Raw genomic sequence first — 25,703 nt, 5'->3', positions numbered from 1 at the left:
CATTATCCCTCCTGACAAAACTAACAAAAATCCTGTGAGCTAATAATCAGCCACATTCATATTTACCGTCAAAGCTTTTATCCTCATTTTACAGCAGTGGAGAGCGATTGCCCCCGGTCCCACATTAGGAAGAGAGAGAGAACTGGGATTTGCACCCAGGCAGTCTGGGGACACAGCTGTGACCACAGCTCCATGAGTCAGGGCCGAGCCAGCCCCTTCACCACCAGCTGGCCGCGCCCCGGGAAGGGAAGTTTGGGGCGGAGGAGGTTCCTACGGGAGGAGGGGGAGGCGCCCACGCATCTGGGGCTGACTCGCTCTTTCGCAAAACGTCTGGGAGGAGCCCCTGGGGCCACAAAACTGCCTCCTTCCTGAGGCCAGGAGAGAAGTGGTGCAGGGACCCCGCGCACAGGAGCTGCCCTCGCGACATGGGTCACCCGCTGCTCCTGCCATTGCTGCTGCTGCTCCATACCTGCGTCCCAGGTAGGGGCTGGGTCCCGAACGCCTTCGCCTGGAACAGGGTCTGATTGAGGGGAGTGGGGGTTGTCAGAGGATGAGTTGAGGAATGGGGTTCAGTCCCCGGCACCCTCCCTAATCAAATTATAGTAATTTTCGTGCTTTGTGCAACGCCACTCGGCGCAGTACCTGGCTCTCCGTAGCTAAGGAAATATTGGTGGAGCAAAGGCATTTAGCTTTACAGAATTTAGTGAGTGCTTTTTTTTTTTTTTTTTTTTTTTTTTTTTTTGCGGAGTCTCACTCTGTCACCCAGGCTGTAGTGCAGTGGCGCGATCTCGGCTCACTGCAACCTCTGCTGCCCGGGTTCAAGCGATTCGCCTGCCTCAGCCTCCTGGGTAGCTGGGATTACAGGCGCCTGCCATCGCACCCGGCTAATTTTTGTATTTTTAGTAGAGACCGGGTGTCACCGTGTTAGGCAGGATGGTCTCAATCTCCTGACCTCGTGATTCCCCTGCCTCGGCCTCCCAAAGTGCTGGGATTACAGGCGTCAGCCACCGCGCCCAGCCCAAGTGTTTTTTTTCTTTTTTTAATGGAGCTCTTCGAAGCCTCTTCCTTGTAATTTCAAGGAACTATGAAATGGGACTATTATTAATTTCGTTTGACGATGGGACTATTATTAATTTCGTTTCGCAGAGGAAACTGGGGCACAGAGAGGTTAGATAACTGGCCTAAAATCACACAGCCAGTGCTCGAATAAGCAGGATCTGACCCCGTAGCGCCCCCCAGTGCTCTCCATGCTGCCAGGTCTCCCCCTCCGAGAAACGGGGGGACAGGACTCCCTTTTACAAAAGGGCCAAAGGGAGGCTGACTGAGCGGTGCAGAGCCAGTGCTGGAGACCCGGGACTGTCCCTCAGGACCTTTCCCTCTCACTGAGGCGACTCTCACCTACTTCCCCGGAAAATGTGGGGGGCACTGGGTAGAGAAACGAGAGGAATTTGAGAAGGAACTGAGTCAGGGCTGGTGGCCACGGGGTGTTGCGGCCGCGATGAATAACCCGGAAAGCGCTTGAGACCGCGGGAGGCCTGGAATGAGTAACAACTCCGGGATACTCCGAACGCGCAGCTGGAAAGGGATGTGCGGGAAGGCCCGGAGGTCCGGGACCCGGCCTAGGGACTGGGCTACAATCTCGGGGCGGAGCCTGGGGCGGGGAGAGAGTGTGGGGGAGGAGCCAGAGGGCGGGGCTGGAACCTCAAGGAAGAGCTCGGGGACAGGTTATAGCCCCGAGGATGAGCTAGGGGCGGGACTACAACCTCGAGGCGGAGCCAGAGGGCGGGGTTATAACCTCGAGGAGTAACTAGAGGGCGGAGTTATAACCTCGGGGAGGAGCTGGAAGGCGGGACTAGAATCTTAAGGGTAGGATTATAACATCGGGGAGGAGCTAGAGGGCGGGGCTGGAACATCAAGGAGGAGCTACGGGCGGGGTTATAAGCTTGAGGAGGAGCTACGGGGCTGAGTTAGGACCTCAAGGGGCCAAGGGGCGGGGTTACGACCTCGGGGGAGGAGTACAGGGTGGGGCTGAAACCTCAAGGAGGGACTGGGGCGGAATTATGACCTCAGGGAAGAACTAGGGGCGGGGAGAGCCTCGGGGAAAGCTAAAGGGCGAAATTAGAACTTCAAGGAGGAGCTAGAGGGCAGGACAAAAGCCTCGAGGAGGAGCTAGGGACGGGGTTATGGCATCGGGGAGGAGCCAGGGGGCGAGAAGATTAGGTCAGGAAGAGCTAGAGGGTGGGGCTAGAACCTCGAGGAGGAGTCTGGGGCGGGGCCAAAACCTAGTTGGAGAGCTGGAGGGCGGAGACAGAACTTCGCGGGAAACTAGAGTATCTGACGATAGAAACTCGGGAGGGCTGATGGCCGGGGCTACAATTTGGGAATAAACTAGTGGGCGGGGAGAGGCTCTGGAGCCGGGTAGAACCAGGGGGAGTGAGTGGAGGGATAGTTCCATTAGGGCACTAGGAGTGGCGGTATAACATAAAGATAGACAGGGGTGGGGCGAGGCTAGAACTCCCCTAGTGGAACTGGAGAGGCGTGATCGACCGAGGGCCGGCGCGGTGAGAAGGGCCTAATGGGAGCAGGAATAGAACGTACTGATAGACAGAGAGGGTGGGGATAGGACTGTCAGGATATACGCCTCACGAGGACAGAATGACAGGACTTTGGGAAAGGACTTGTGGGCAGGGATAGAACGTTCAGTTAGGGGGATGGAGGTAGAACGTGTACAAAGGACAGACTGGAAGTACTGCCGGCCTGAACCCAGCAGAACATGGAACACGAATCAGAATGGACGAGGCCTAGAGACTTGGTGTTGGTATTGGGACATGCAGGGGCGAGCGGGGGGTCTTGGAGCTAAGCGCAGTTAACCTCTCCTTTCCTCTCCCTCCTTCCCCCAGCCTCTTGGGGCCTGCGGTGCATGCAGTGTAAGAGCAACGGGGATTGCCGGGTGGAAGAGTGCGCCCTAGGACAGGACCTCTGCAGGACCACGATCGTGCGCATGTGGGAAGGTGAGCTTCCCTCCCCCCACACACACCCCTCCAGCGCCGCATGGAACGCGAGTGATTGAGAAACCTTCCTCACCCGTAACTGGGAAATGCAAACTAAAAACAAACAAACAAACAAACAAGGAGAGCCCATTTCACACCCACCAGACTGGCAAGCCTTTAAAAATCTGACAATACCCGGATGTGGAGTTAGTAAGGATGTGGAGTTGCAGACCGTGTCTGTGGTGGGGCAGTAAATTGGCACGTCAACCACCTAGAGCGATTTGGCAATATCTAGTTCAGATGAAGATTAGCATATGCTACAGCTCAACTCCTCAGCATGCAGAAATGCCAAAGAACCTTGGCCACATACACCCAGGGACACATGTATAAGAATGTTCTTAGCAGCAATGTTTGTGACGTGGAAAATTGGAAACAGGCCGGGCACTGGTTCACACCTGTATTCCCACCATTTTGGGAGGCAGAGGCAGATGAATTGCTTGAGGTCAGGAGTTCACGACCAGCCTGGCCAACATGGTGAAACACCCGTCTCTACAGAAAAAAAAAAAAAAAAAAAGGAAAAATTAGCCAGGTGTGGTGGCACGCACTTGTAATCTCAGCTACTCGGGAGGCTGAGACAGGAGAATTGCTTGAACCTGGGAGGTGGAGGTCGCAGTGAGCTGAGATCATGCTACTGCACTCCGGCCTGGGCAACAGAGTGAGACCCTGTCAAAAAAATGAACAAAAGAGAGAAAGGTGGGCTGGGCGTGGTGCCTCATGCCTGTAATCCCAGCACTTTGGGAGGCTGAAGCAGGTGGATTACCTGAGGTCAGGAGTTCAGGACCAGCCTGGCCAACATGGTGAAACCCTGTCTCTACTAAAAATACAAAAATTAGCCAGGTGTGGTGTTGGGCGCCAGTTATCCCAGCTACTCGAGAGGCTGAAGCAGGAGAATTGCTAGAACCTGGGAGGCGGAGGTTACAGTGAGCTGCGATCATGCCATTGCACTCCAGCCTGGGTGACAAGAGTGAAACTCCATCCCAAGAGAAAAAGAAAGAAAGAAATAAAGAGAGAGAGAGAAAGAGAGAGAGAGAAAGAGGAAGGGAAGGGAAGAAAGGAAAGAAAGAAAGAGAAAGGAAGGGAGGAAGGGAGGGAGAGAGGAGGAAGGAAGGAAGGGGAGAAAGAAAGAAAAGAAGAAAATGGAAATGACTTTAAGTCAGTCAGCAAGTTAGCAGCAGAAGACAAACACTGGGGTAATAATTACATAATGGGGCCAGGCGAGGTGGCTCACGCCTGTAATCCCAGCACTTTGGGAGGCCGAGGCGAGTGGATCATGAGGTCAGGAGATCGAGACCGTCCTGGTTAACACGGTGAAACCCCGTCTCTACTAAAAATACAAAAACAAAATTAGCCGGGCGTGGTGGCGGGCACCTGTAGTCCCAGCTACTCGGGAGGCTGAGGCAGGAGAGTGGTGTGAACCCGGGAGGCAGAGCTTGCAGTGAGCCAAGACAGTGCCACTGCACTCCAGCCTGGGTGACAGAGCCAGACTCCGTCTCAAAAAAAAAAAAAAAAAAAAAAAATTACATAATGGAGCACTCTATCGCAGTTTAAAGAAGGAAATAGAGCTGCAGATACCAATGTGGACACATCTTAGAAACCTAAGATTGAGAGGTAAAAAAATGTTGCAGAATGTGATACGTTTTTATATAAGCTTTAAGAACACATGAAACAATAGTATATGAAACCAAGCATGGTGGCTCACATTTGTACCCCTAGCTACTCGGAAGGCTAAGGCAGAAGGATTCCTTGAACCCAGAAATTCGAGGTTGCAGTGAACTATGATTGCCCCAGCTGGGACAACAGAGACCTGTTTCTAAAAAATAAATACATAAATACAAAAATAAATAAACTAAGTTCTATTAGAGGCATCTCACTACAGAGATCACTAAGCTGAGGGTGTGGGGGAGGGACAGATGGATCCAGATAAGTCCCAGTGGTAGTGCTGTCACTACAAGAGCAGGAGTGGGGCACAGTGGCTCGAGATCAGCCTGGGCAACATAGTGAGATGCTATCTCTATAAGAAATTTAAAAATTAGCAGAGCGTGGTGATGTAAGCCTGTGGTACCAGCTACTCGCAAGGCTGAGGAGGCAGGATTGCTTGAGCCTGGGAAGTCAAGGTTGCAGTGAGCTATGATTGCACCACTGCACTCCAGCCTGAGTGACAGAGTGATACCCTGTCTCTTTTTTTTTTCTTTTTTCTTTTTTTTTTTTTTGAGATGGAGTCTCAATCTGTCACCCAGACTGGAGTGCGGTGGTGCAGTCTCAGCTCACTGCAACCTCTGCCCGCCGTGTTCAAGTGATTCTCCTGTTTCAGCCTCCCGAGTAGCTGGGACTACAGGCGCCCGCCACCACATCTGGTGTTTTTTGCATTTTTGGTAAAGACGGGGTTTCACCGTGTTAGCCAGGATGATCTCAATCTCCTGACCTCGTGATCTGCCCGCCTTGGCCTCCCAGTGCTGGGATTACAGGCGTGAGCCACCACACTCGGCTGATACCTTGTCTCTTAAAACATTAATTATTAGCCAAGTGTGATGGCATGTGCCTGTAGTCCCAGCTGCTTGGGAGGCTGAGGCAGGAGAATCACCTGAATCTATGAGGCAGAGGTTGTAGTGAGCTGAGATCTTGCTACTGCACTCCAGCCTGGGTGACAGAGCAAGACCCCATCTCCCGGGAAAAAAATAATAATTAATTAAAATAGAATAGAGCAGGCTCCTTGTTGGAATGGGGGTAGAGTCAAAGTTAACTCTAGAAAAAGACAGAGTTGGACTCAAACAAGTGAAGAGGCCTAGCAAAAATCAGCCCTGGGAGTGGGTGACCTTGAGACCAGGACTGTCAGAGACTGGTTGGGCTGAGAGGAGCCTCTGTGGTAATGAAGATCCCCTCCTTGCAGAAGGGGAAGAGCTGGAGCTGGTGGAGAAAAGCTGTACCCACTCAGAGAAGACCAACAGGACCATGAGCTATCGGACTGGCTTGAAGATCACCAGCCTTACCGAGGTTGTGTGTGGATTAGACTTGTGCAACCAGGGCAACTCTGGTGAGTACAGCAGCCCTTGCCATCTCCAACCCCAAGCCATCCCCAGCTCAACCTCATCATCATCCCAATCCTACTCTTAACTTTACATCAGCCGAACCCCAATTCCATGCCTTATCCAAGTCCCAACCCCAACCCAACCCATCTCTAGCTCAGCCCTATCCCCAACCCATTCTTGACCCAATATCCAACCTCAACTCAGCTTCACCTCCAATCCTATCCCCAACTTCATGTTACCCCAACACCGTTCCCAACTCAAATTCAGCCCTGTTCCAAACACAGTTCCAGCCCCATCCCCAAATCAACCCCATCCTCATCTCAGACTATCCAAATCCCCACCCCAATGACACAATTACTTTCATCCTTAACCCAATCCCCATCCTGCATGTTTGTATGTATGGTTGTTAGGTATAACTTGCAACTCTGCCCTTAATAAGCTCACACGCGTGCATGAGACATAGATGAGACGTCTCAGTGATGTTTGTTCATCTGACTGGGCAGGAGATGGTCCTACCCAATCCATTGGGATGGAAGATGGTCCAAGCAATAGATGCTGAGGGGCCAGGATTCAAGCAAAGACTTGATGTTCTTAAGAGAAGTCAAAAGAGGGGAGGATTAAATGGGCCACAGTAGGCTGGGAGAATCCTCTGCAATAGATGGTCTCTGGCTTGGGCAGTGAAAAAAAAAAATGTGAAGAAATGTCCGTAACAGGCTGGATGTGGTGGCTCACGCCTGTAATCCAAGCACTTTGGGAGACCAAGGCGGGAGAACTGCTTGAGCCCAGGAGTTTAAGACCAGCCTGGGCAACATAGTGAGATCTAGTTTCTGCAAAAAATAAACAAAAAGTAGCCGGACATAGGGGTACACACTTGTAGTCCTAGCTATTCAGGAGGCTAAGGTGGGAGGATTACTTGAGCCTGGCAGATCAAGGCTGTAGTGAGCTGTGATCATGCCATTGCACTCCAGCCTGGGCAACAGAGTGAGATCCTGTCAGAAAGGAAAGAAGAAATAAAGAAAGAGAGAAAGAAAGAGAGAAAGAAAGAGAGAAGGGAAGGAAGGGACACAAAGAAGGAAAGAAAAAAGGAAGGAGAAAGAAAGAAAGAAAAAGAAGAGAGAAAGAAAGAAGAGAAAGAAAGAGAAAGAGAAAAAGGAAGGAAGGAGAAAGAGAAACAGAGAAAGAGACATAAGCCCTGTCTGAAAGAAAGAAAAGAAAGAAAGAAAGAAAGAAAGAAAGAAAGAAAGAAAGAAAGAAAGAAAGAAAGAAAGAAAGAAAGAAAGAAAGGAAGAAAGAGAAAGAAAGAAAGAAAGAAATATCCATAAGCTCCTTTGTTGAATTCCATGGCTTCAGGCTCTGATCATTTTAAGAAAAAGACTTAGAAAAAGTCAAATTCTCCTAAATTCCCACAGGAGAGGAAGGGTGGGGAAAGAATGGGTCCACGGTGCATGGATCCAACCGTAAAAGAGATTCCTCTTTCTGGAGCTAGTGAGGAAGGAAATAGGGTAAGGCCAGTCTAGTCATGGTGACGGCAGTGAGCAGAGGGCTGAGTTTGCACTGTGTTTTCTTTGTTCTTCACTCTTCCTGATTCTGCCTGGTTTTCATCCATCCTGTCCTCAAACACTAATCTGTTGGCGGGGCCAAATCAGATGTTTGTTTTGAGGAAGTGACAAGAGAGGATGTGGGCTTCCTGTCTCGGTGAGATGCGCTTAAGGAAAGCACCAATACTTGGGTCTAAGTAGTGCATTCAATCAGAGATGATAGTGAAAATATTTAAAAATATTGATCAGTGCCGCGACAAACTCCTGGAGTCCCCCGCTGGGCCTGGTGTTACCCCTTTCCATGATGGGTCACAGGGACGTGAAGGGTCCTGGGGAGAGAGTTGGGAGTGGTCGGGGTCCACCAGGAGCTTGGAGCAGCTGTCAATTCAGTAATCTAATAACTGAGATACCTATGTCCTCCCTATTTCTTTTCTTTTCTTTCTTTCTTTTTTTTTTTTTTTTTTTTCTTTTTTTGAGATGGAATTTCACTCTTGTTGCCCAGGCTGGAGTGCAATGCCACGATCTCGGCTCACCGCAACCTCCGACTCCCGGGTTCAAGCGATTCTCCTGCCTCATCCTCACAAGTAGCTGGGATTACAGGCATGCGCCACCACGCCCTGCTAATTTTGTACTTTTAGTAGAGATGAGGTTTCTTCATGTTGGTCAAGCCGATCTTGAACTCCCAACCTCAGGTGATCCGCCCGCCTCAACCTTCCAAAGTGCTGGAATTATAGGCGTGAGCCACTGCGCCCGGCCTCATCCCCATTTATAATGCCATTGTACCCTGCTTGTGGCAACTTGAATAGTTGGTTAAACTGCACTCAGTACTTATATGATGCTGGGGACACAGCAGCGACCAAGACAGCCTTGTGCCCTGTCTTGTGGGGAAAAGAAAGAGAGATCAGCCTGTTACTGTGTCTATTTTCCCCACACTGCCTGACTCCATGGGACTCATAGTCCAGTGTGTGTGTGTGTGTGTGTGTGTGTGTGTGTGTGTGTGTGTGTGTGTGTGTGTGTAGGGGTGACAGACCCATCACCAGACAGTGACTGATTATTAGGTTAATGCAAAAGTAATTGCGGCTTTTGCCATTAAAAGCAATGGCAGAAACAGCAATTACTTTTGCACCAACCTAATAGATTAGTCTGGGCTAGGAAGGGGGAAACACAGGCAGAGGGTTCAGGGCTGGGATGAGGGAAGAGTAGGGGCTGTGGGATCCCAGAGGAGATACCTGACTCAGGTCAGGGAAGGTTTCCTAGGGGAAGCAATAGCTAAGCTGGATCTTGAAGGATGAGTAGGAATCAGACTATTAAACAGCCAGTGGAGGCCAGGTGCAGTGGCTCATGCCTGTAATCCCAACACTTTGGGAGGCCCAGGTGGGAGGACTGTTTCAGCCCAGGAGTTCCAGACCAGCCTAGGCAACATGACTCTACAAAAAATACAAAAATACAAAAATTAGCCAGACGTGATGGCATATGCCTGTGATCCCAGCTCCTTGGGAGGTTGAGGCAGGAGGATCACTTTAACTCAGTTAGTGGAGGCTGCAGTAAGCTATGATCGCGCCACTGTACCCCAGCCTGGGTGACAGAGCGATATCCTGTTAAAAAAAAAAAAAAAAAAGACAGTGAAAAGGGATTTCCAGCAGTCCAGCAGAGGGAGCAACAGATACAAAGGTGGCCAAAAGCAGTGTGGCTGGACGAAAGAAACAGTGGGGCGAGATGAGCTGGAAAGCTTGGCAGGAGCATGTTACACAGGGGCTTCTAGACGTCGTCCTGGGAGCACTGGGGCATCACAGAAGGTTTTTTTTTTTTTTTTTTTTTTTTTTTTGAGACGGAGTCTCGCTCTGTCGCCCGGCCTGGAGTGCAGTCTCAGCTCACTGCAAGCTCCGCCTCCCGGGTTTACGCCATTCTCCTGCCTAAGCCTCCCGAGTAGCTGGGACTACAGGCGCCAGCCACCTCGCCCGGCTAGCTTTTTGTATTTTTTAGTAGAGACGGGGTTTCACCGTGTTAGCCAGGATGGTCTCGAACTCCTGACCTCGTGATTCGCCCGTCTCGGCCTCCCAAAGTGCTGGGATTACAGGCTTGAGCCACCGCGCCCGGCCCACAGAAGGTTTTAAACAGCGAATATCATGATCACATTTATTTATTGTAATTTTTTTTGAGACAAGAGTTTCTCTGTTTTTGCCCAGGCTAGAGGGCAATGGTACGATCTCGGCTCACTGCAACCTCTGCCTCCCAGGTTCAGGCGATTCTCCTGCCTCAGCCTAACAAGTAGCTGGGACTACAGGCACCCGCCACCATGCCCGACTAGTTTTTTTTGTATTTTTAGTAGAGATGGGGTTTCACCATGTTGGCCAGGCTGGTCTTGAACTCTTGACCTCGTGATCTGCCCGCCTCAGCCTTCCAAAGTGCTGGGATTACAGACGTGAGCCACCGCACCTGGCCCTCATTTATATTTTTAACAAATTATTCTGACCTCAGGACAGAAAATAGATTGAAAGGAAGCAAGAGTAGATGAGAGGAAACCAACCTGGGGGTGGGTGAGGTTGTCCAGGTGGAGAAGTGTGTCAGATATGCAGAGGAAGAGAAGTGGATACATTTAAGAGCTGTTCAGGCTAGGCACAGTGGCACACGCCTGAAATCCCAGCACTTTGGAAGGCCGAGGCAGGAGGATTGCTTGAGCCCAGGAGCTGGAGGCTGCAGTGATCACACCGCTGAACTCCAGCCTGGGCGGCAGAGAAAAACCTTGTCTCAACAAAAGCCAAAAAAGAGCTATTTAGAAGCAGGCCTTAGTGGTAGATTAAATGTGGGAGGGGACCTGCAATTCTGGTCATGATGGAGTCACTTGTATCAGACCAACCCTTCTGCCAGTGACAGCTGCAAATGCTGGACAAATAATAAACAATTATTAGAAGTTACTGGAGAGCAGCAAATGAAAGGAGAAACTTGGCCGGGCGAAGTGGCTCATGCCTATAATCCCAGCACTTTGGGAGACCAAGGCAGGTGAATCGTTTGAGCTCATGAGTTCAAAACCAGTCTGGGCAACATGGCGAAACCTCTCTACTAAACCTCTCTACTAAACCTCTCTACTAAACCTCTCTACTAAAAATACAAAAGTTAGCCAGGTGTGGTGGCACATGCCTGTAGTCGCAGCTACTTGGTTGGCTGAGGCACAAGAATTGCTTGAACCTGGGAGGTAGAGGTTACTGAGCCAAGATCACATGACTGCACTCCAGCCTGAGCGACAGAGCAAGACTCCGTTTCAAAAAGAAAAAAGAAAGAAAGAAAGGAGAAACTTGAGGCACTACAACCTCTGAAATAAGGGAAGCATAAAATTTGGGTTCCACAGACAACCTGGTTTTTTCCCGGAGTGCACTTGCCAATCTGCTGCTGTGGAAGGGAAATAGAGCCCAGACAGAAAGAGAGTCGCTAGACTGAGAAGACGGAGGTTGGAGTTTGGGGCTGCCAGAATGTCTGGAAGATGAGAGTTAAAATCCTGGAATGGATGGGACCACAGAAAAGGGAGTTCCCAACTTGCAAACAAATCTCCCTCAAGTCGTTGGCAAGCTGTACATGCACAGGGTGAGAGTCCAAGAAACTTGGAAGAGAAAAATAGCAAATGGGAAGCTACAAAAGCGAACAAGGCTTCCAGCAGACATGTGATACTGGGGACACAGGTTGCCAAGCTGGAGAGGCCTTGGTAAGCATCTCAGGCTTTCCCCCTAAGACCACCCTAGGGGTAAGGACCAAAGTGAAATAGATGAGCCCTAAACAAGCCTAGGTCCAATACTTGACAGGAATGAAAACCTGACTCTCTGTGGAAGAAGAAAACATTGTTTAGGCCCTTGACAGATTTTTATCTATAATGTCTGGCATCTGATCAAAATTTACAAGATAGCGAGGCATGGTGGCATGCGTCTATAATCCCAACTACTTGGAAGGATTACTCGAGCCTGAGAGTTCTGGGCTGTAATGTGCTATATCAATAGGGTGTCTGAACTAAGTTTGGCATCAATATGGTGATCTCCTAGGAGCAGGGGACTACCAGGTTGTCTAAGGAGGGGCTGAAGCAGCCCAGCTCAGAAATTGAGCAGGTCAAAACTCCTGTGCTGATCAGTAGCAGGATTATGCCTATGAATAGCCACTGCACAACAGCCTGGACAACGTAGAAAGACCCCATCTTTAAAAAAAAACAAAAACAAAAAAAAACCAGGCTGGGCATGGTGGCTCACACCTCTAATCCCAACACTTTGGGAGGCCGAGGTCAGAAGTTCAAGACCAGCCTGGCCAACATGGTGAAACCCCTTTGTAAAGATACAAAAAAAAAAAAAAAAAATTAGCCGAGTATGGTGGCGCATGCCTGTAATACCAGCTACTTGGGAGGCTGAGGCAGGAGAATCGCTTGAACCCGGGATAAGGATGTTGCAGTGAGCCAGGATCGCACCATTGCACTCAAGCCTAGGCGAGAGGGCAAGACTCTGTCTCAAAACAAAACAAAACAAAACAAAAAATAAACGACAACAACAACAAAATCTTACAAGGTATCCTGAAGAAAATAAAAAGGAGGCTGGGCGCAGTGGCTCAAGCCTGTAATCCCAGCACTTTGGGAGGCCGAGACGGGCGGATCACGAGTTCAGGAGATCGAGACCATCCTGGCTAACATGGTGAAACCCCGTCTCTACTAAAAAATATAAAAAAAACTAGCCGGGCGAGGTGGCGGGCGCCTGTAGTCCCAGCTACTTGGGAGGCTGAGGCAGGAGAATGGCGTAAACCCGGGAGGTGGAGCTTGCAGCGAGCTGAGATCCGGCCACTGCACTCCAGCCTGGGTGACAGAGCAAGACTCCGTCTCAAAAAGAAAAAAAAAAGAAAAAGAAAAGAAAAAGGACCAATTGACCAGAAACCAAGAGAAAAATCCAAACAGAATTGTAGTGATTCAGATATTGGATTATAGGACAGGAAACATGAAAATTGCTACGATCAATATATTCAGGAAAACAGAAGAATGGGTACATTTTAACACCTGGAATCCTTTTTTTTTGAGACGGAGTCTCACTCTGTTGCCAGGCTGGAGTGCAGTGCAACAGCACTAGGCTCACTGCAACTTCCACCTCCCGGGTTCAAGCGATTCTCCTGCCTCAGCCTTCTAAGTAGCTGGGACTACAGGCGCCTGCCACCATGTCTGGCTAATTTTTGTGTTTTAGTAGAGACAGGGTTTCACCATGTTGACCAGGATGGTCTCAATCTCTTGACCTCGTGATCCACCCGCCTTGGCCTCCCAAAGTGCTGGGATTACAGGTATGAACCACCGCACCCGGCCAAGGAATCCATTTTTTAAGAGTCCAACAGAAAATATAGAACAGTGACTCAAATGAAGAACTCTGCAGTTATGCTTGATAGAGGTCAGAAACAGCAGAGCAAAAAGATTAAAGAGCTAGAAGATGGAACAGTAGAAGCATGTGGATTGATTCACAGATGTGGAAGACCAAGGGGTCTGCCAGGTTTCTGCCCTAGGGACTGGATGGGGCCGCCTTGGACGTGTGGACTTCAAGAAAAAGAGCAGTTGTGGGAGAAGATGGGGAGTTTTGTTTGGGACAGGTGTTTGAGGTATAGCCAGGGGGCCTTGAAGAGACAGTTGCATGTACAGGTCTGGAGCTCAGAGAGAAGCCTGGACTAGAGAGAGATTTGTGAGTGATGAGCAGATAGATGGAAATGAAGTCATTTCAGTATTTACCCCATGAAAGAGTCTATACTGTGAGAAATAAAAAGGGCTTAAATCAGAGCCCTGGCCAGGTGCGATACTCATGTCTGTAATCCCAGCACTTTGGGAGGCCGAAGCGAGAGGATCATTTGAGTCCAGGAGTTTGAGACTAGCCTGGGTAACATCTCAAGACCTTGTCTCTACAAAAAATACAAAAATTAGCCAGGTGTACTGGCACACGCCTATAGTCCCAGCTACTCAGTAGGCTGAGATGGGAGAATCACCTGAGCTCAGGGAGATTGAGGTGGCAGTGAGTCATGATTGTGCCACTGCACTCCAGCCTTGGGGACACAGCAAGACCCTATCTCAAGAAAAGAAAAGAAAAGAGCCCTGAGGATCATTGGCATTTAGAAGAGTGGCATAAAAAGAGTTCACACAGGAGACCCGTGAGTGACCACCCAGAGTGGGCAGAACTAGAAATGGGGAATTCAGGGGGCAGTGGGAGCTCAGAGCAGGTACCTGTTCCAGGCTGATGGGTCAGGGAGGGCTTCCTAGAGGAGGTAAAATTGAAGATGACAGCTGAAGAATGAGTAGGAGTTAGAGAAAGTAGGGCACAAGGAAAAGGCATTCTAGGTGTGAACAGCTATTTTGGCAATGACGAGAATTTGTGTTTTCATTTTCATGGAAGTTTGTATGAGAAGACATGGGTGGCCTTGTAGTTATTTTTCTTTGAGGGGGATGATTGGGCTTTGGATGTAAGTGATTCACCTAATTGAATCAAGCCTGCCAGTTAAGAGCCTTGGCTGACATGGTCCTCTCACTTTTTTAAGACTTGGCTTGGACTCAGCTTAGATGTGTCTTGGGTCAGGACGGGGAGGGCATGCCAAGCATGGGAAATGGTGTGAGCCAAGGGCTGGGCAGAGGAATGAGTCTGGTGTTTCCAGGGAAAAGTAACGGATCCAGTTGGCCAACACCACAAGGTTCGTGCAAAAGGCAAAGTGATCAGGAATCAGTCAAGTGAGTCTTTGATTCCTGGGACAATTAGGTAGTGTATTATCGATTGCTTATCTATTATCTATTGCTGCATTACAGATTGCAGCAATAAAATAAGCATGCATTATTTCCCAAAGTTTCTGAAGGTCAAAAACCCTGGAGTAGCTTAGCTAGGTGGTTCTGGCTTAGGATCCTTCATGAGCCTGCAGTCAAGATGTCAGCTGGCGTTACAGTCATCTGAAGGCCCCTAAGGTAGCTTCACTCACATGAATGCTCCCCTCCCATGGCTTTGGCACAGGCCTCAGTTCTGCCACTTGAACTTCCCCATGGTGCTACTTGAGTGTCCTCACAACATGGCTGCTGCTTCCCCTAGAAAAGGTGACCCAAGAGAGAGAGCCAGGCAAAAATTGCCATGTGCTCTATGATCTAGCCACAGAAGGCACATACCATCATTTCCATAATATCCCGTTGACTACATAGGGCATCCTTATTCTTTTTTCTTTTTTTTTTTTTTTTTTTTTTTTAATTTAAAGACAGAGTCCTGCTATGTTGCCCAGACTGATCTCAAACTCCTGGACTCAAGCAATCCTCCCACCTCAGCCTCCCAAAGTGCTGGGATTACAGGCATGAGCTGCTGCTGCACCCAGCCAGCCCTATTCTTTAAGGGCATGAATCCCAGGGAGCAGAGATTATTGGGGGCCATTTTGGAGACAGGCTACCACAGAGAACAATAGAAAGGTTTTAAGTAATTCCTCATTCATTCATTCATTTAACAAATATGTATTGAATATCTTATCTGTCCCTGGCCCTGTGCCAGGTGGTGCTGGGACACAGTAGTGATCAAGACAGCCCCTGGCCCTGCCCTCCTGGGGCTCACAGTCCAGTAGAGGAGATATACCTGTCACCAGACAGTGACCACCCAGAGTGGGATGCGGGAGTCCAGGGGTGTGTGGGAGCTGCTCCAGCCTGGTGGATCAGGAAGGGCTTCCCAGAGGAGGTGAAATTGGAACTGACACCTAAAGAATGAGTAGGAGTTAGGGAAGGCAGAGAGCAAAGGAAAGGTGTTCTAGACAGAGACAACGGCATATGCAAAGGCCTGGATAGCAGGCAACATGTGTAGCCGTGGACTGTGGGAAGTCAGTGTGGAGTAGAGTCTGAGGGTATAGTGGAGGGAGACAAGGCAGGAGAGGTGCTCAGGCCCCAGTATTTGATGGGCTTTGAATCCCATGCTGAGGATCTTGGATTTTATTTTGAGTGTAGTAGGGAGCTATGGAAGAGTCTTGAGGAGAGAAGAGACAGGTCAAATATGAGTATTAGAAATACCCTTTGGCCGGGCGCGGTGGCTCAAGCCTGTAATCCCAGCACTTTGGGAGGCCGAGACGGGTGGATCACGAGGTCAGGAGATTGAGACCATCCTGGCTAACACGGTGAAACCCCGTCTCTACTAAAAAATACAAAAAAAAAAAAAAAAAAAAAAACTAGCCGGGCAAGATGGCGGGCGCCTGTAGTCCCAGCTACTTGGGAGGCTGAGGCAGGAGAATGGCATAAACCCGGGAGGCGGAGCTTGCAGTGAGCCGAGATCGCGCCACTGCACTCCAGCCTGGGCGACAGAGCGAGACTCCGTCTCAAAAAAAAAAAAAAAAAAAGAAATACCCTTCTAAGGGCCCGGGTGCAGTGGCCCATGCCTGTAATCCCAGCACTTTGGAAGGCCGAGGCAGGTAGATCACTTGAGGTCAGGAGTTCGAGACCAGCTCTACTACTGTCTCTACTAGAAATACAAAAATTAGCCCAGTGTGGTAGTGCATGCCTATAGTCCCAGTTACTCAGGAGGCTGAGGCAGGAGAATCACTTGAACCCAGGGAGTGGAGGTTGCAGTGAGCCAAGATGGCGCCCCTGCGTTCCAGCCTGGGTGATGGAGTGAGACTCTGTCTCAGGAAAAAAAAAAAAAAAAAAAAAAAAAAAACAGGAAAGAAATATACTTCTAGGGCCATGTGGAAATGCTGCATTGGGGTGAGTAGGGGGTGACAAGAATGGAAACCCAGAGGCTAGGGAGGTAGCTGGAGTTGAAGGAGGTCTGATCTGGACTGGTCCATGGGGCTGGAAAGGAGGGCGTGGATTCTAGAAAGATTCAGCAGGCAGAATAGACAGGGCTCAGTAACTGGCTGCAGGGTGGGATAAGGAGGAATTGATGCCCAGTGAGTCCTTGCAGAGCTGGGGCTCCAGGACTGTCCCCATGGAGTCTCACTCCCCTCCCCCTCTTCCAAACAGGCCGGGCTGTCACCTTTTCCCGAAGCCGTTACCTTGAATGCATTTCCTGTGGCTCATCAGACATGAGCTGTGAGAGGGGCCGGCACCAGAGCCTGCAATGCCGCAGCCCTGAAGAACAGTGCCTGGATGTGGTGACCCACTGGATCCCAGAAGGTGAAGAAGGTGAGCCCCAACCTGCTGGCAACTCCTCCTCCCTGCTCTGCTCCTCCCCAAGACTGCACTTAACAACCCTAGAGTAACAGGGATGTCAGCAAGGGACTAAGTTATCTCATACACAAGAGGTCCAGGGCCACAAGGACAGTTCCAGAGTCACCAAGAACCCAGATGCCTTCTCGTTTCTTTTTTTTTTTTTTTTTGAGATGGAGTCTCACTCTCTGTCGCCCAGGCTGGAGTGCAATGGGATGATCTTGGCTGGCTGCAACCTCCGCCTCCCAGGTTCAAACAATTCTCCTGTTTCAGCCTCCTCAGTAGCTGGGATTACAGATGTGTATCACCACGTCTGGCTAATTTTTGCATTTTTAGTAGAGACAGGATTTCACCATGTTGGTCAGGCTGGTTTCGAACTCCTGACCTTGTGATCCACCCGCCTCAGCCTCCCAAAGTGCTGGGATTGCTAGCGTGAGCCACCATACCCAGCCACCTTCTTGTTTCTTACACATCACTTCCATTCTCAAAATGCCTCATAGTCCAAAATGGCTGCTGGAGCTCCGGGTCTCACATCTAAGTTCCAGGAAGGAGGAAGAAGGAAAGAAGGAACAAAAAAGGGGGCACTGCTCCTTTTGTAAGTGTTCTCCTTTCTGGAAGTCCCAGAAAGCACTTCTATTTATATCACATTGGTCCGAACTTCATCACATGACTGTACCTAGAGAGGCTGGAATATGTAGTTTTTGACAAGATCTATGACTGTCCTAGATAAAATGAGGGTCCTATGATGAAAGGTGAAGTAGTGAATGGTTGAATGCCTGCTATTGCGGGCAAATCCCATCTTAGTCCCTCATTCACAATCTGACATCTGACCTCTGTCCGCTGGCCCCCACAGGGCGTCGTCCAAAGGATGACCGCCACCTCCGCGGCTGTGGCTACCTTCCCGGCTGCCCAGGCTCCAATGGTTTCCACAACAACGACACCTTCCACTTCCTGAAGTGCTGCAACACCACCAAATGCAACGAGGGCCCAAGTAAGGAACGGGAGACACAGGCAAGGCCTGGGGTTGGGCAGGGGCATGCACTCAGGCAGACAGCTACGCAGTCACTCTCCGGCAATCAACTCCTCTCTGGGGCCTCTGTTTCCTTTTCTGAAAAATGGTAGTATCAGGCCTTTTTTTTTTTTTTTTTTGAGACGGAATCTCACTCTGTTGCCCAGGCTGGAGTGCAATGGTGTGATCTCCGCTCACTGCAACCTTTGCTCACGAGTTCACGATTCTCCTGCTTCAGCCTCTTGAGTAGCTAGGATTACAGGTGCCCACCACCACGCTCAGCTAAGTTTTGTACTTTTAGTAGAGATGGGGGTTTCACCATTTTGGCCAGGCTGGTCTCGAACTCCTGACCTCAAGTGATCTGTCTGCCTTGGCCTCACAAAGTGCTGGGATAACAGGCATGAGCAATTGTGCCCAGCCAGGCTTTTCTTCAAAAGAAGAATTTTGTAAGAATTCAATGATACTGTCTATCAGCCCTTGCCAAGACCTGAGCTTCCTGTCTTTTTTGTCTCTCTCAAATTTTCCCACTCCTCCCCACCTCCACTGCCACCACCTGGGCTGAGCCACGCTGACTTCTTGCCCAGGTTGTTGCAATGACCTCTTCTCAGGTCTTCCTGCTTCCACTCCTGCCATCATACAGCCAAGGTTCAACCCAGCAGCGAGCGATTTTTTGGGGGGAGGGGTATGGGGGAGACAGGGTCTCGCTCTGTCACCCAGGCTGGAGTGCACTGGCATGATCATGGCTCGCTGCAGCCTCAAACTCCTGGGCTCAGGAGTTCCTCCCACCTAAGCCATTAGAGTAGCTGAGACTACAGGCGCCCGCCACCACGCCCGGCTAATTTTTTTGTATTTTTAGTAGAGACAGGGTTTTACTGTGTTAGCCAGGATGGTCTCGATCTCCTGACCTCATGATCCACCCACCTCGCCTCCGAAAGTGCTGGGATTACAGACGTGAGCCACCGCGCCCAGCCGCACCCAGCTAAATTTTAAAACTTTTGTAGAGACGGGGTCTCAGTATGTTTCCCAGGCTGGTATCAAACTCCCAGGCTCAAGCAATCCTTCTGCCTTGACCTCCCAAAGTGCTGGGATAACAGGCATGAGCCACTGTGTCTGACCTTCATTTAGTTTCTTTTTTTTCTTTTTTTTTTTCTTTTGAGATGGAGTCTCGCTCTGTCAGCCAGGCTGGAGTGCAGTGGCGCGATCTTGGCTCACTGCAACCTCTGCCTCCCAGGTTCAAGCGATTCTCCTGCCTCCGCCTCCCTAAGTGCTAGGATTACAGGCATGAGCCACTGTGCCTCACCTTCATTTAGTTTCTTTTCTTCCTTCCTTCCTTCCTTCCTTCCTTCCTTTCTTTTCTTTCTTTCTTTCTTTTTCTTTCTCTTTCTTTCTTTCCTTCCTTCCTCCCTCCCTCCTTTCTCTTTCCTCCCTCCCTCCTTCCCTTCTTTCTCCTTCCTTCCTTCCTTCCTTCCTTCCTTCCTTCCTTCCTTCCTTCCTTCCTCCCTCCCTCCCTCCCTCCCTCCCTCCCTCCCTCTCTCTCTCTCTCTCTCTCTCTCTCTCTCTCTCTCTCTCTCTCTCTCTCTTTCTTTCCTTTCTTTCTTTCTGATGGAGTCTCGCTCCGTCAGCCAGGCTGGAGTGCAGTGGAGCAATCTTGGCTCACTGCAACCTCCGCCTCCCAGGTTCAAGCGATTCTCCTGCCTCGGCCTCCTCAAGTGCTGGGATTACAGGCATGAGCCGCTGTGCTGACGTTCATTTGGCTTCTATAACCACCAAAACCCATCTGGCCTCATAGCCCTTGCATATGCAGTATCCTCCGTTGGAACATGCCTTCCCCAACAGTTCACCCTGCTGGCAAATTCTCATCCATTAGGCCTAAGCTTTAATGTATCATCTTCAGGGATGCTTTCACTGTCCCTCCCTTCCAGTGTAATCTAGATCCCTGTGTCTATTACCCAGCAACTGTCAACAGATGGAAATGTTCCATATCTGTCCAGTCCGATATTACAGCCACCACTGTATGTGGTCAGTGAGCACTTGAAATGCGAACTGAATTTTAAGATTTGATTTAATATTAATTTATTTAAATGTAAACAACCACATGTGGCCAGTGGCTACCAGATTGGGAAGTGTAGCTCTAAATTGTAAATTCTGGCTGGGCACAGTGGCTCACACCTGTAATCTCAGCACTTTTGGAGGCGGAGGCGGGAAGATCACCTGAGGCCAGGAGTTTGAGACAAGCCTGGGCAACATAGCAAGACCCTGTCTCAAATAATTTTTTTAGTAATAATAATAGTAATAACTTGTAAGTTCTGACCAGGTACAGTGGCTCACACCTGTAATCCCAGAACACTGGGAGGCTGAGGCAGGCAGATTGCTTGATCCCAGGAGTTTGAGACCAGCCTGAGCTACGTGTCAAAACCCCATCTTTGCAAAAAATAGAAAAATCGGCCGGGCATGGTGGTGCATGCCTGTAGTCCCAGCTACTCAGAAGGCTGATGTGGAAGAATCTCTTGAGCTGGGATGGTCGAGGCTGCAGTGAGCTACAACTGCACCACTGCACGCCAGCCTGGGCAACAAAGTGAGACTCTGTATCAAAACTAAATAAATAAATTGTAACTTCTGTGAGGGCAAGGACGGTTTCATCTTACATAGTTGCTTACCCAGCACCCAGCACAGTGCCTGGCCAGAAATGGGACTGGGGGAGTTGAAAATTGCGGTTTCTCTTAAGCACTCAAAAACCATCCTGCTCCAAATGCCATTCAGACGCCTGACCACAAGGTGGCTCCATGACATCTCTGGCTCGGAGTGGAAGTCCTGGGGAGGTCATTCAAGGAAGTGGGGATCCAAGCACTAATTTTCTTGGTCTCTGTGTCTCTGGTCTTCTCCTAAGTCCTGGAGCTTGAAAATCTGCCACAGAATGGCCGCCAGTGTTACAGCTGCAAGGGTAACAGCACCCATGGATGCTCCTCTGAAGAGACTTTCCTCATTGACTGCCGAGGCCCCATGAATCAATGTCTGGTAGCCACCGGCACTTACGGTGAGGCCCTCTCCCAAGCTGGGAGGGAACACTTATTGTGGGTAATGAGTTCTGCAAGAGACTGACTTCCAGTTAAGCTGGACTTAACTGTGGTAGGTCTCCCTGTGGAAAAGGTGGGATTTCCTTCAGGTGGGTGAATATTGTTGTAAGGAATTAGGACTTGTCCGTCAGGATGCGGACATTTTTGCCGTAGAAAAGTGGAATTCTGGCTGGATGCGGTGACTGAAGCCTGTACTCTCAGCACTTTGGGAGGCTGAGGCCAGAGGATCTCTTGAGGCCAGGAGTTTGAGACCAGCCTGGGCAACATAGCAAGACCCCCATCTCTACAAAAAGAAAAAGGGAAAGAAAAATTGAATTCTTTGGTGGCAAGATTTCTCATGGGTTGTGAGAATCTGCTGAAGACAACTTAGGCTTTCATCTTGTGGTGTCCTGGAAAAATCTTTGTATTCCAGTCATTCTCAAACTTTTTGGTCTCAACTTCTTTATGCTCTTAAAAATTATTGTTAGCCAGGTGTGGTGGCTCACGCCTGTAATCCCAGCACTTCGGGAGGGCGAGGTGGAGAACCACTTGAGGTTGGAAGTATGAGAGCAGCCTGGCCAACATGGTGAAACCCTGTCTCTACAAAAAAATAGCAAAATTATCTGCATATGGTGGCGGCCCACACCTGTAACCCCAGCTACCCAGGAAGCTGAGGCATGAGAATCACTTGAACCCAGGAGGAGGAGGTTGCAGTGAGTGGGGATCAACCCGCTGCACTCCAGCCTGGATGACACAGTGAGACTTTGTCTCAAAAAAAATTGTTGTTTATTGTTTATGTCAGTGATTTTTATAGATAAATGCCACATTAAAAATAAAACTCAGAACCAGGCGCAGTGGCTCATGCCTATAATCCTAGCACTTTGGGAGGCCGAGGCAGGTGGATCCCCTGAGGTCAGGAGTTCAAGACCAGCCTGACCAACATGGAGAAACCCCGTCTCTACTAAAAATATGAAATTAGCCGAGCGTGGTGGCGTCTGCCTGTAATCCCAGCTACTCGGGAGGCGGAGGCAGGAGAATCACTTGAACCCGGGAGGCAGAGGTTGTGGTGAGCCAATATCATGCCATCGCACTCCAGCCTGGGCAACAAGAGCGAAACTCCATCTCAAAAAAATAAATAAATAAAATAAAAATAAAACTGAGAATTTTTTTTTTTTTTTTGAAATGGAGTCTTGCTCTGTCACCAGGCTGGAGTTCAGTGGTGCGATCTCAGCTCACTGCAACCTCTGCTTCCTGGGTTCAAGTGATTCTCCTGCCTCAGCCTCCTAAGTAGCTGGGATTACAGGCAAGCACCACCACGCCCAGCTAATTTTTGTAATTTTATTAAAGACGGGGTTTCACCATGTTGGCCAGGATGGTCTCGATTTCCTGACCTCGTGATCTGCCCACCTCAGCCTCTCAAAGTTCTGGGATTACAGGTGTGAACCACTGTGCCCAGCCAAAACTGAGAAGTCTTTAAAGGTTTATTTACGAATTCATCTTATAACAATAAAAACTCATTACACATTAACATAAATAACATTTTAATGAAAAATGACTATAGTTTCCAAAGAAAAAATGTAATGACAGCCAGACATGGGGGCTCACGCCTGTAATCCCAGCACTTTGGGAGGCCCAGGTGGGCAGATCATGAGGTCAGGAGTTCAAGACCATCCTGGCCATGTGGTGAAACCTTGTCTCTACCAAAAATACAAAAATTAGCCGGGCGTGCTGGCGCGCGCCTGTAGTCCCAGCTACTAGGGAGACTAAGGCAGAATTGCTTGAACCCGGGAGGCGGAGGTTGCAGTGAGCCAAGATCGTGCCACTGCACTCCAGCCTGGGCAACAGAGTGAGACTCCATCTTTAAAAAAAAAAGAGAGAGAGAGAAAACTGGCATGATTTTGCTGTGTTGCACATCTCTTTAATGTCCAGCTTAACAGAAGATAGCTGGGTCCTCATGGAAGCTTCTGCTTTCAGTCTGTTGCAATATCACATGTCCTGGAGTTTTTGGAAAAGTCCATTGTACACATAAGAGTGAAAAAGCCATGTTTTAGTACTATTGTGAGAATCATTTTGATTTCACAGATCTCCTGAAAGGGTCTCAGGGGTCCCTGAGCCACACTTTAAGAACTGCTGCTCGCTTCCTTTCCTCCCCTTCCCTCCCTCCCTTCCTTCCTTCCTTCCTTCCTTCCTTCCTTCCTTCCTTCCTTCCTTCCTTCCTTCCTTCCTCTTTCTCTCTCTCTTCCTTTCCTACCTTTCTCTCTTTCCTTCCTTCTCTCTCTCCCTCCCCCCTCCCCTCCCTCGCCCTCCCCTCCCCTTCCCTTCCCTTCCCTACCTTCCTTTCTTCCTCTTTTTTTGCTTGTTCTTTGAGACAGGGTCTCACTCTGTTGCCGAGGCTGAAGTGCAGTGGCGTGATCATAACTCACCGCAGCCTCCATCCCCTGGGCTCAAGTGATCCTCTCATCTCAGCCTCCCAAGTAGCTGGGACTACAGCTTTTTTATTTTATGTTTGTAGAGACAGAGTTTTGGTATGTTGTCCAGGCTGGTCTGGAACTCCTGGACTCAAGCTATCCTCTTTCCTTGGCTTCCCAAGGTGTTGAGATTACAGGCATGAGCCACCGCACCTGGCCCTGAGAACTGCTGCTTTCTCTAGGTGGTAGTGAAGGTGGCGCCCACTGCAAGGTGGCAGGTCACCTATTGGAGAATTCCAGTCCTGGGCCCAGGAGCTGGAAGTCTCACTCCGTCTTCTCTTTCCTCAGAACCGAAAAACCAAAGCTATGTGGTAAGAGGCTGTGTAACCGCCTCAATGTGCCAACGTGCCCACCTGGGTGATGCCTTCAGCATGCACCACATCAATGTCTCCTGCTGTACTGAAAGTGGCTGTAACCACCCAGACCTGGATGTCCAGTACCGCAAGGGGGCCGCTCCCCAGCCTGGCCCTGGCCATCTCAGCCTCACCATCACCCTGCTGATGACTGCCAGACTGTGGGGAGGCACTCTCCTCTGGACCTAAACCTGAAACCCCCCTCTCTGCCCTGGCTGGACCCAGGGGACCCCTTGCCCTTCCCTTGGCTCCAGCCCTACAGACTTGCTGTGTGACCTCAGGCCAGTGTGCTGGCCTCTCTGAGCCTCAGTTTTCCCAGCTGTGAAAACACCTATCACAAAGTTGTGTGAAGCAGAAGAGAAAAGCTGGAGGAAGGCCGTGGGCCAATGGGAGAGCTCTTGTTATTATTAATATTGTTGCCGCTGTTGTGTTGTTGTTATTAATTAATATTCATATTATTTATTTAATACGTAAATAAAGATTTTGTACCAGTGAACAAGGCCAGGTCTGCCCTTCTTTGTAGTGTCTATCTTTGGGAGGAAAAATGGTGGGGGCACCTTTCCACAGGCTCCTGGAATCAGGGGTCATGTTTGAGGCCCCTGCCTACCTTGGAAGTCCTTGTGGGGGCTACCTCCACATCTATTTCTGGACTCCAAATGCTGACAGAGCATGAGCATCGCCATCTTGAACAAACACTACCATTCTTAGATCCCCTTGATTAAAAATCGGCTAAATCCAGCCCCAAAACATCAGCCTAATGGCTAATGTCAGCATAACCAGAAACATTCCAACTCTAAGATAAACCCCTTTCTGACCAAAAACATGCCAACCCCCAGACAGCCTCCCCTCCAACCAGAGACTTTCTAACCCCGCGATAAACTTTTCCTCACATAAAAACATTCCGGACCTACGATAAGCACCCCCTTCCAAAACCCTTAAATATCCTTAGTCTGAAAAAAAAAAAAAAAAAAGCGGGCGGGGGGGCTCTCTAGCTCAGCCAAAAGCTCCTCTGAGGTTTGTTTTCTCTAAAATAAACCTGTCCTTCACTGTCAAGCCACATTTCATGTTTCTTTCCTGTTTTGTTTTCTTTTTCTTCTTTTTGAGATGAAGTTTCACTCTTGTTGCCCAGGCTAAAGTGCAATGACACAATCTCGGCTCACCACAACCTCTGCTTCCTAGTTCAAGCGATTCTCCTGCCTCAGCCTCCCAATAGGTGGGATTACAGGCATGCACCACCATACCTGGCTAATTTTGTATTTTTAGTAGAGACGGGGTTTCTCCATGTTGGTCAGGCTGGTCTCAAACTCCCGACCTCAGGTGATCTGCCCACCTCGGCCTCCCAAAGTGCTAGGATTACAGGCATGAGCCACGGCGCCTGACCTCCTCTTTCTTTAATTCTTACAAATGCAACCTTCCAGCTTACACACTGAACACTAACCTTCTAGTCTTCTCCTAAACTTCAAAGATTGCAACTATTTTGTTGTTCTAAGGAGACATCCCCACATTTCCCAGTGTACTTTGGGACAGGAGACGGATAGAAGATAATCTGATGGCCAGAACTCCCTGCATGCACTGCAGTGAGGAATAAGGACAGGAGCGCACTTCCCCTGATGTGCTGGGGACAGGGGATAAAGGTTGGGCTCTATTTCCCAGGATGCCTCAGGACTGTCAGAAAAAGAGACAGAACTACCATTTCAATGGTACTCTAGGAGCACAACATTGAAAAATTCATGTTTCTTCCCATCATTTGCTAAGGCAACCCATGGAGACAAAAATTACATTCCCCATCGAGCCTTGTGGCTAATGAAGAAAAAAAAATAAGACATCTTCAGCTGGCTGTGGTGGCTCACACCTGTAATCCCAGCACTTTGAGAGGCCAAGGTGGGCAGATCACTTGAGGTCAGGAGTTTCAGACCAGCCTGGCCAATATGGCAAAACCCTGTCTCTACCAAAATTACAAAAATTAACCGGGTAAGGTGGTGGGTGCCTGTAATTCCAGCTACTTGGAAGGCTGAGGCAGGAGAATCGCTTGAACCCAGGAGGAGGAGGTTGCAGTGAACCAAG

The 25,703-nt window shown here is 49.4% G+C and overlaps 1 protein-coding gene across 2 annotated transcripts; it reads left to right on the top strand.

Annotated features, from left to right (window-relative positions):
* PLAUR (plasminogen activator, urokinase receptor) lies at positions 1-24,138 on the top strand. Of its 2 annotated transcripts, XM_010372441.2 has the most exons (7): positions 209-480; positions 2,901-3,011; positions 5,938-6,081; positions 16,571-16,732; positions 17,610-17,747; positions 20,653-20,799; positions 23,575-24,138. In XM_010372441.2, the coding sequence occupies exons 1-7, from the start codon at positions 426-428 to the stop codon at positions 23,826-23,828; spliced, it is 1,011 nt and encodes a 336-aa protein (XP_010370743.2). In that variant the 5' UTR covers positions 209-425; the 3' UTR covers positions 23,829-24,138. The 2 variants fall into 2 exon arrangements, with proteins under 2 accessions (XP_030768566.1, XP_010370743.2); XM_030912706.1 differs by lacking the exon at positions 17,610-17,747 and having other exon boundaries at positions 1-480.
* The last annotated feature ends 1,565 nt before the right edge of the window (positions 24,139-25,703 follow it).

This window comes from Rhinopithecus roxellana, chromosome 12 (assembly GCF_007565055.1).
Source record: "Rhinopithecus roxellana isolate Shanxi Qingling chromosome 12, ASM756505v1, whole genome shotgun sequence".
Lineage (NCBI taxonomy): Eukaryota > Metazoa > Chordata > Mammalia > Primates > Cercopithecidae > Rhinopithecus > Rhinopithecus roxellana.
Note: the sequence above shows the minus strand (reverse complement) of the source record. Positions and strands in the feature narration are given on the sequence as shown.

What these genes read in the sequence shown, in the direction of transcription:
- PLAUR (XM_010372441.2), top strand. Translation starts at nt 426, where the DNA reads ATGGGTCACCCGCTGCTCCTGCCATTGCTGCTGCTGCTCCATACCTGC. An exon ending in GATCGTGCGCATGTGGGAAG is followed by an intron (nt 3,012 to 5,937) that starts GTGAGCTTCCCT and finishes CCCTCCTTGCAG; the next exon opens with AAGGGGAAGAGCTGGAGCTG. An exon ending in CAAATGCAACGAGGGCCCAA is followed by an intron (nt 17,748 to 20,652) that starts GTAAGGAACGGG and finishes TCTTCTCCTAAG; the next exon opens with TCCTGGAGCTTGAAAATCTG.